Source organism: Sinocyclocheilus grahami, unplaced genomic scaffold (genome assembly GCF_001515645.1).
Source record: "Sinocyclocheilus grahami isolate Dianchi unplaced genomic scaffold, SAMN03320097.WGS_v1.1 scaffold475.1, whole genome shotgun sequence".
Taxonomy (NCBI): Eukaryota; Metazoa; Chordata; class Actinopteri; order Cypriniformes; family Cyprinidae; genus Sinocyclocheilus; species Sinocyclocheilus grahami.
The window spans coordinates 668025-677967 of NW_015505654.1; the positions used below are offsets into that span (position 1 = coordinate 668025).

A 9943-nucleotide genomic window follows, 5' to 3' on the forward strand; every position below is an offset into this window, starting at 1 on the left:
TGCTAGTAACATGTTAGAATCATGTTAGTAACAGGCTAATAATCCTAGGATCATGTTAACAACATGCTAATAACATGCTAATCATGTTAACAAAATGCTAATAACATGCTAACCATGCTTACAAAATGATAACACCAATGCCAAAATGTTAACACCATGCTAGTAACATGTTAATCATGCTAGAAACATGCTAGCAATTTTGTTAAATGTTAACAAATGCTACAAAACTTGTTAAATATGTTAGAAACATAGTAGCATAACGCTATTAAAATGCTAATCATGCTAGCAAACATGCTATTAACATGCTAATCATGTTAACATAATGCTAGTAACTTCCTAATCATGTTAACAACATGCTAGTAACTTGCTAATAATGCTAACAACATGCTAGAGACATGCTAGTAACTTGCTAATCATGATTACAAAATGTTAACACCATGCTAGTAACATGTTACACATGTTAGAAACATGCTAACAATTTGTTAAACATGCTAGAAACATGTTATCATCATGATAGTGACGTTAATCATACTAACAACATGCTAACAAAATGCTAGAAACTTGCTAATCATGCTAACAAAATGCTAGTAACGTGCTAATAATGCAAGAAAAATACTAACAAAATGTTAGTAACATGTTAATCGTGCTAGCAACATGCTAATAAACTGGCTAATAATGTTAACAAAATGTTAACACCATGCTAGCAAAACATGCTAATCATGCTAGAAACATGCTAACAACTTGTTAAACATGCTAACAAAATGCAAGCAACTTTTAAACATGTTAGAAACATGCTAGCATCATGTTAATCATGCTAGTAACATGCTAATCATGTTAACAACATGTTATTAACTTGCTAATCATGTTAACAACATGCTAGTAACTTGCTAATAATGCTAACAACATGCAAGTAACTTGCTGATCGTGCTAGAATCATGATAACAACATGCTAGTAACTTGCTAATCATGCTAGAATAATGCTAACAACATGCAAGTAAATTGCTAATCATGCTAGTAATATGCTAATCATGCTAGAATCATGCTAACAACATGCTATTAACTTGTCAATCATGCTAATAACATGCTTGTAACATTGCTAATCATGCTAGAATCATACTATCAACATGCTAGTAATGTTAATAATGCTAACAACATTCTAATCATTTTAGAAACATGCTAGTAATTTTGTTAAATGTTAACAAATGCTACAAAACTTGTTAAATATGTTAGAAACATAGTAGCATAACGCTATTAAAATGCTAATCATGCTAGCAAACATGCTATTAACATGCTAATCATGTTAACATAATGCTAGGGGATGTTAACATGTTAACATAATGCTAGGGGAAGTCGTGGCCTAATGGTTAGAGAGTCGGACTCATAACCCAAAAGGTTGTGGGTTCGAGTCTCGTACCAGCAGGGATTGTAGGTGGGGGGAGTGAATGTACAGCGCTCTCTCCCACCTTCAATACCACAACAAGGTGCCCTTGAGCAAGGCACCGAATCCCCAACTGCTCCCCGGGCGCCGCAGCATAAATGGCTGCCCACTGCTCCGGGTGTGTGTTCACGGTTTGTGTGTGTTCACTGCTGTGTGTGTGCACTTTGGATGGGTAAATGCAGAGCACTAATTCTGAGTATGGGTCACCATACTTGGCCACATGTCACTTCACTCACTTTTATCATGCTAGAATCATGCTAGTAATATGCTAATCATGTTAGAATCATGCTAGCGAAATGCTAGTAACTTTTTTATCATGATAACAGCATGCTTGTAACATGCTAATCATGCTAGAATCATGCGATCAACATGCTAGTAACATGCTAATCATGCTTACAACATTCTAATCATGTTAGTAACACGCTAGTAACTTGTTAACCATGTTAACAAAATCTAGTAACAAATGCTAATCATGCCAGAATCATGTTAGCAAACAGGTTATTAACTTACTAATAATGTTAACAACATGCTAGTGACATGATATTAATGCTAGAAACATGCTAGTAACTTGCTAATCATGCCAACAAAATGCTAACACCATGCTAGTAACATGCTAATCATGTTAGAAAAATGCTAGTAACTTGCTAATCATGTTAACAAAATGTTAACACCATGCTTTTAGCATGCTAATCATGCTAGCAAAATGTTTGTAGCTTGCTAATTTTGTTAACAATATGCTAATAACATGCTAATCATGCTAGAAACATGCTAGTAATATGCTAATTGTGCAAACAACATGCTAATCATGCTAGAAACAGCCTAGCAACCACCCCAGGTACCCTAGCAATATGTTTTATACCATCTGTTTTTCTGATAGACTGTATTGCCTTGAAAACATTCAAACTGTAATCTTTAAAACTATTTTAAGTTTCAAACTACTTCAAACTAAAAACATTCAGACTGCAAGCTTTTAAAACTTTTTCAAACTTTCTAGCTAGGCTTTTTCACTTTTCAATCTAGTTTGAAATATAATTTTATTTGTCATTTAAATGAATGCATGAAATTTGACATATCAATATATGGGAACTGAGTCTTCCTAAATGTGTATTTGTTCTGTAAAGCATATCCTGTGTTAACTGTTATATGATGACAGTCTCTCCTGTAGGCTGGCTTGTTGGCTCTTGTTTATGCAGAGGCCAGGTTTCCCGTAGCGACAAGCCCACAGAGTTATTTTTCCACAGCTTTAAGCTGAGACCGTCAACAGTTTCACACAGTGCTTTAATCTCCTGAAGGATGAAAGGCCCCTTGTGGAGGCCGCTGCCCTCGCCTTCTATCGCTCTCCCAGGCCCCTTCCTCCACAAGCCTTCCTGGACACATACATCCCTTTCTAACTGCTTCCATGGCCACTTTGGGCCTTGCCATGTCAACACGTAGGCCTCCTCTAATGGTCAGCAGCCAGGACCATGCAGGTCTCAATAGGAGAGAGGTGCTGAGCAGATTGTTTCATCCCTGGATCAATCTGCCTCTCGAGTTTCCATGTCCTGGAGATGAGCTATGAATAAACATTTCTCAGCATGGGTTATGAAATCTGTTCACACAAACTTTTCTCAACGTGGGCTTTTGTTAATAACTGTAAACTTGAAATATTAAGGCTGTTTTTTGCTAACCACCACCTCTTTTTCTTTCTCTGTTTCTCTTTTTAGGTCTCTATCCCCAACACCACTTGTGCCTGCATGAGAGCCGTTCTGGAGTTTCTCTACTGTGGTGTGTTAACACCATGTCCTGAACTGCAGCCAATGGACCTTATAATACTAGCCAACCGCCTCTGTCTTCCTCGCCTTGTAGCTCTAACAGGTAGGTTTAATAAAGGCTCTATGTTTACCTTGAAAAACTACTGTATACTTCTATGGTTAATCTACTACTTTGAGCATGAATTTGCAAAGACTTAATCTGCAAATATTTTGGATCTGTAAAGTTAACAGCTGCCATGGACAAAAATGTTGGTTAATATTACAAATGATAGTATTTAAACTCATCAAAGCTACTAGAGGTGGCACTAGCCAATAATTTGGAAAAATAAATTAACCAAATAAATATTATCTACATCTAAACTACAGCATGCTGTATTTGTTCAAATACACCAGTGAAGGTGTGACATTTTTCAATGTTGACGATTCTGTTGTTATGGAGTATTTTGCAAATCATTAACCATTAAGCTCCATGGCTGACATATTAACACTTGCTGTATGGTGTTTTGCCATGGTCTACAGAGCAACATGCTGTTGAGGAGCTATTGCAGTTGTCCGTTAAAGGGGTGGACATTGATGGACATGTGCTGGCCTATCTGGAGATGGCTCAGGTAACATTAATAAAGATGAAGCAAACAAAGCCTTTAATAGAATGCAGAGGACACTCACACTGAGTAATGAAGTAGCAATATAACCAATGGAGCACATTACAGAATTGCCATTCATTCATAGCCTACTTTATTCTAGTTCAAAGGATGAACGGACTTTGCTTTTCAAATGAGCCTCTTTGAGAGAAATCACTCTGTGCCAACTCTGCTTTCTGTCTGCTGTAGTTCCACAATGCCAAACAGCTCTCTGCTTGGTGTCTGCATCACATCTGCACCAACTACAATAGAGTTTGTCGAAAATTCCCTAAAGACATGAAGACTATGTCTCCTGGTAAGGGGCAAGAAGTGTTTTTATTAATTTATTTATTTGATTTATATTATGTATAAATAAAATTAATTCGGCAATTGATTCAATTGATCAGAAGTGACAGTAAAAACATAATGTTACAAAAGATTTTTATTTTAAATAAATGCTGTTCTTTTGAACTATCTATGGAGTCCTTGATAATAATTCAGTTGATAATGATGAAATTAATTACATTTGAAAATATATTAAAATAGAAAACTTTTATTTTAAAGTGTTTTGAAGCGAGAAAATTCCGGTGTATTTCCTTGATCTTGTCATTTGTTCTTCCAGAAAACCAGAAACATTTTGAGAAGCATCGCTGGCCCCCTGTGTGGTTCCTGAAGGAGGAAGACCGCTACCTCCGTTCTCAAAAAGAGCGAGAGCGCGAGGAGGAGATCTTACGCAAGCAGCACACCAAACGGGGCTGGTTTTTCTGGAGACACCCATCCTCCTCAGCACCCCACATTTCCTGAGGGTCTTCCTCCATTCATCCTTTCAACCCCCCCTTTACTCCTCACCCTCATCTCAGTCCAGAGGCATGTAGCCAAGCCTGGGGAGCCCTGTTTCTGTGCATATGTCCTGACTGCTGAAAGCGAGTCCGGGGTCCTCTTTGCCTCTGAGCTTTAGCCTTCCCTACCCACGCTGGGCCTTAGTGGACTGCCCGCCACGAGAGCTCATAGCGTATGTGTCATTAAACAGGAGAAGGTTTGGAGAAAGTCTCAAATCATTCTCTTTCTCAATGTTACATGTTCTACTGTGCGAATGCAACAAGTCTCGCCGCAGCATCACATAGGGAACAGCATCATTGCAGTGACCTGCTTTCGCCTCTTAAGACTGTTATTATTATACAAGACCACACACACACACACTCACACACTCACAACAGCACCCCGTCTGAGCGCTGGCGCCTGGGCACGAATGCTGCACGAGTGTTGATCTTTTCTCTGTGAGACCTATTTTTGGGAAAACCGTCATGATCAATGCCTACAAGCTGAAACATAGCTTTGAATACAACTAGCAACTAAAATGGCGGCAGGGATATACATATAAAATAAATTGTTAAAATAAAGGGGTTATTGCCCCTGCCTTCATGCTTCATAAAAACAATTCTCCATTTTGGATCTTCCATTGCCCCATATTGTCTCAGAATACCAATTGTGTTGCTTAAAGAAGAAGTGTTTTTCAAATTGCTTTTCCTGTTACAAAATTTTGTTCATGTGGTAGAACAGAAGGGGTGTGTAGTTCAGGTCTGTCACTCACTAAAAAAAACTCTAGGACAGCACCAAAGACAGACACTCAGACAGACAACTCATACAAACACAAACACCTTACCAAAATCTGCTGAAACAAAAACATGACAGCAAGTAAACTATGAAATTAGGGCTATTTTACCACTGCCAGGAGAGTATTAGCAATTACAGCTGTTATTTGACATTCTGTCGATTGAGTTTTGTGATTTGACCACTAGCAAGCTCCTCGACTTGCTTGCCTTTCACCTCCACCACTGGGGGGCGCCCATGCCTTCTGAATTTACCCTGCTTAAGTATTAGCTACTCATTTGTTTGTCAGTCCTGTTGCAGATCTTCACACCCTTGTGAAATGCACTTGTTTTTGTAGCACTACTTCAGCTCTTTGCTATTGGCGAACCAAAAAGTAGGTTGCGATGTTTCTTATTCCTTCGCCGCTCCTCTCTGTTATTCCTCTGCTCCTCTACCTCTGCAGTTAGCCAAACTGAGGGAGAAACTATCGATCCACTTCCTGTAGTGTTTGATATGTTGCAATGTGAGGCTTCTCTTTGCACTTTACACTTGCAGATAAAATCGGTGCTCCGGATTAACCTGCTAAATGTCACAGCGTTCAACCACTCACCCATCATCTCCTTAAAGGGCGGTTTCACTAGACTTTGAGCCCTGCAACAGTCGTGATACGATGTCATGCTCTGTGGTGTCATTTGTTTTTTAAAAACATAGTACAAAGTATTCACCATATAACAAATAATAATAAATCCAAAATGTAAAAATATACAATCTACTCTGCTCTCCTGCAATGCTGCGTGCGGACCAGCAAATTGAAAGTTTATGATTGTTTAATTCCGCTAAGATGACAAGCCATGACGCTTTGGAACGCAGCGAAATGTAAAACTTCCTTCGCACGAGCTTGCGTTTCCGGTTTCCAGCATTTGCATGCGTATGAATGGAAGTAAATGGAAAGAAAAGTGTAGTGTGACCGCCGCTTTACACAAGTTTACCTGTTTCGATCTTAATAACAAAATATCCCAACATAGGCTGTAAATCAAAAGTGTATCCTTCTATTTTAATTGAATAGCTTTCGATTTCAAGCTTTGTACTTTGAAACAGGTTTTGTGGTTAAACTGACAGTGATATGCTAACATACCCACTCTCAGTTCCTTCTTTCAGATGTGCATGCGCTGTAGAGTGTTGTTAACATTCGTTTGCTAGAGTCTTGTCCGGAAAACATGAGTGCCTATGACCATTGTTACACTTTCCCTTCTACATTCAAGTATTTCTCGGTGAAGCATGTTTGTTTTGCCTGTTGCGTGCCTTTTAACAAAAGTGTTTTTAATAGCTACTTTGGAGGTGAATGAGAACTCGGAGACATTTTAAGTTTTCCATGCCACCCTTTTTCTATTTCTGGCTTTCTGACTTCACTTCCTCAAGGCTGCACCCTGCTTTTCACACCAGACGAGCTGAAATCATCAACAGCTACAAAAATAGACATGCAGAGCCCATGTGCTCAGACAGGCCTTTCTGCACTCAAATAATAAATAAATGACAAATAAGAAGGAAGCGGAGAGCAGACACTTGTCTGTATGCTACCGTCTTGACATTCACCTGTAGAGGCACTTTTATATGTTCATCCCATTAAGATGCTTTATTTATAGGGGCAGACAAATAAATTAATGATTATAGATGCCACACTATGCCTAGAGGCTCAATAATTAGCAAAATAACGAATGTATGACCTTGCTGTGTATTTGCAGATTGGCTCTGTGATGAATTATGTACTTAATCACAGCTCTCCTGTCTGAGTTAAAGACCCTCACCCCAGATGAGCGATTCAAGTACACTACAAACATCAGCATGCTTGTTGGGATGGAAAGCGTTGTTGCTGTGGTGATTTCGGGCTTGTTAACACTTTTAGTTTTTTGACTATTTGCTTTTGCACTTTTATTTTAGATTTGGTCTGCCTTTGATGTGCATGGCACTGACTGTTTCTAAACTATGGCTTTTTAAAACATTTTGTAGCATGGAATGGTTTCTTCCATTAAAACGGTGCTCCTTATGGCCCTACATATTTTGTGCTTACATAAAAAAAAAATCCCTAATACTTACTATGAGACTTTTATGTTGGCTGCTCAAATTCTTTGTACCTTGTGCTTTAATCGAATATGCCTTCATTAACTTCAAGGACATGTGATCCATGTTTTTCTGTAGAAATTAGGTGGTTTTGTAGATTTCAAATAAACAGTATTAGAAAGGTCCATTAGCCCTTAAAAGGATCGTTCACCCCAAATGCAAATTCTGTCATTTGCTCACCCTCATGATGTTTGAAAGGTGTATGGATCTATTTCTTCTGCGGGACACAAAAGAAGTTATTTTGAAGAATGGTTCAGCTGTTTAGTCTATATAATTTTAAAGTCAATGGCATCCAACTCAACTTTATTGCATGGACAAAAACATTCTTCAGAATATCTTTTTTTATGTTCCACAGAAGTAAAAAAAAGGTCATACAAGTTTGAAATGACATGAGGGTGAGTAAATGATGACAATGTTCACGTTTGAATGAACGATTCATTTAAAGTGAGAGTGGTTCAGGCTGTGAATAACAACACGAAAGATCCCTGCTAACAGTATAACTGCTAGCTAAATATGCACTTTACCTTGAAATTTGATACAAATGATATTCTTTGTGGATTTTCTTTCAATTTAACAGTAGTCTTTAGCAACAAATTGGAAAGTATTTATCAGTGCACGTTTACAAGTAAGATGTGCATACACTCTAAAAAGTGCTGGGTTATTTCAACTCAACTTTGGGTCAAATATGGACTAACCCAACTGTTGGGTTAAATTTTTACATTAAATTTTTAACCCAAAAGTTGGGTTAGTCCAAATTTGACCCAAAGTTGGGTTGAAATAACCCAGCATTTTTTAGAGTGTGGAATGGTATGTAACTATGAATAACAGTAGCTTTCATTACTAAGGAATTATCATGCACTTTCGTCATGTTGAAAAAAAAAATCAGCCCTAATTACGAAGTTCAAAAAGTTCATTCAAAACCCTTACAGATACTTAATGTTGTTCTAAATGTTTATCATGTTCATTATAAATGACACATTGTGGTTGTAGTTCTATTTATTTAATAACAGTACAGCATTAGAAACCCACTATAAGAAATGTGAGAGCACTTGAGAATTGTGGTCTATTGCTGTGCCTTTAATTGGTGGGGTGGGGGGGGGGGTCTGACTGAAGAGAGGTTTCTGCCTTTAGTTTTAATCAAGGTAATTGTAGTGCACTAACAAACACACACTTCAGCTGACAGCCGGCAGACCACTGTATTGCTCCTTCTGCATGCCTTTGGCCAGCATGTAGCAATACCCTTTGGTTTTTGAGTGATGGGAAATATATTTTCATGCTTTTCCCTCTAACATTTTGGGTGTTTTCATTCCTCTTTGATTGTGCTGAGCTGAGTGGAAACCTGTGCTTGTTGTGAGCAGTGATAATACTTGTTGGGATGAGAGTGAATGTAAACACATGCACATTAACGGAGCGTCAGAGGCACACTTGCGCTCTCTACAGTCAACTGAAGGTCAGGGGTTTATTTTATTTTATTATTTAATTTTTTTACATGGCTAAGGGTAATATAAATTGGTGTTTGACAGGGGAAATGTTACACAACATTCTTTTTGGAATATGACTTTGGTTCAGTTATATTTTTGTAAAATACTAATACCAGAGAGCAGTTATTGCGGTGATTTTTTTAAAGGTTATTTTTTATTTTTATTTTTAAACTCTCAATATTTGTATTAAACTGGAAAGGTTTACCACATCTTACTGCTTGTAAAATTAACAATCTGACCTCAGGTCATAGGCAGAGACCACTTCAAGCCCTTGTTAGTTTCTGTGTTTCAGCAGAGGGGCTCTCCAACCAACTTCCTTTCTGAGCTTTGAAATCCACCTTCATCTACATGAAAGAAAAGGGCCGTATTATTTTTCTGAACAACATCTGTCAATTATAGTGGAGCACTTGTATGCCCTTTGGTAAACCCTGTCCCCCTTTCCACTTGTGAGGTGATCTGTTTAAATGGTCCTTGCCATTTTTTGTCTTCTTGAGGTGAGGTATAGGTGTCACTGACAGCCAACCCTTCCCTTGACCTCTTTTCCTCTTTCGAATTTATAACTACTTAAAGTTGTTTTTTTTTCTTAATTTGATTATTGTTTCTGATACTCGTTCTGTAATTATTTTTCTTGTTCTGAACTAGAAAAAGCACACACACACACACATTACTAAGGGCTTTCAAAATACAAAATAAGAATGTTTTGCTGCTCTTGCAAAATAAAAAAGTCTTATTGAATCATTTGTAATATTTTTGAACAACTGTGATTTGTACAAAATGGAGCAAAAAAAAAGTTTGGAAAAGGTTATCTGTTTCAGTATTTTAATGTTTGCTTAGCTTTTAATAAAACTTAACTGAACTCTTTGAACTCATTTCTTTGTGTTTTTTATTTGTTATGAAATGTTAACTATTAATCATATTCTTGTTATGCAGCTTTACCTGTATTGT

The 9943-nt window shown here is 37.6% G+C and overlaps 1 protein-coding gene across 2 annotated transcripts in view; it reads left to right on the forward strand.

Moving 5' to 3' along the window:
- LOC107553600 (rho-related BTB domain-containing protein 2-like) overlaps positions 1 to 7809 on the forward strand; it is a 62614-nt gene extending 54805 nt beyond the window's left edge. For both annotated transcript variants that reach the window (XM_016235885.1, XM_016235884.1), the window contains exons 8-11: positions 3142 to 3292; positions 3709 to 3797; positions 4020 to 4125; positions 4432 to 7809. In XM_016235885.1, the coding sequence (XP_016091371.1) occupies positions 3142 to 3292; positions 3709 to 3797; positions 4020 to 4125; positions 4432 to 4613 (528 nt within the window). In that variant the 3' untranslated portion in view covers positions 4614 to 7809. The remainder of the gene's footprint in view (positions 1 to 3141; positions 3293 to 3708; positions 3798 to 4019; positions 4126 to 4431) is intronic.
- Positions 7810 to 9943: the final 2134 nt, after the last annotated feature.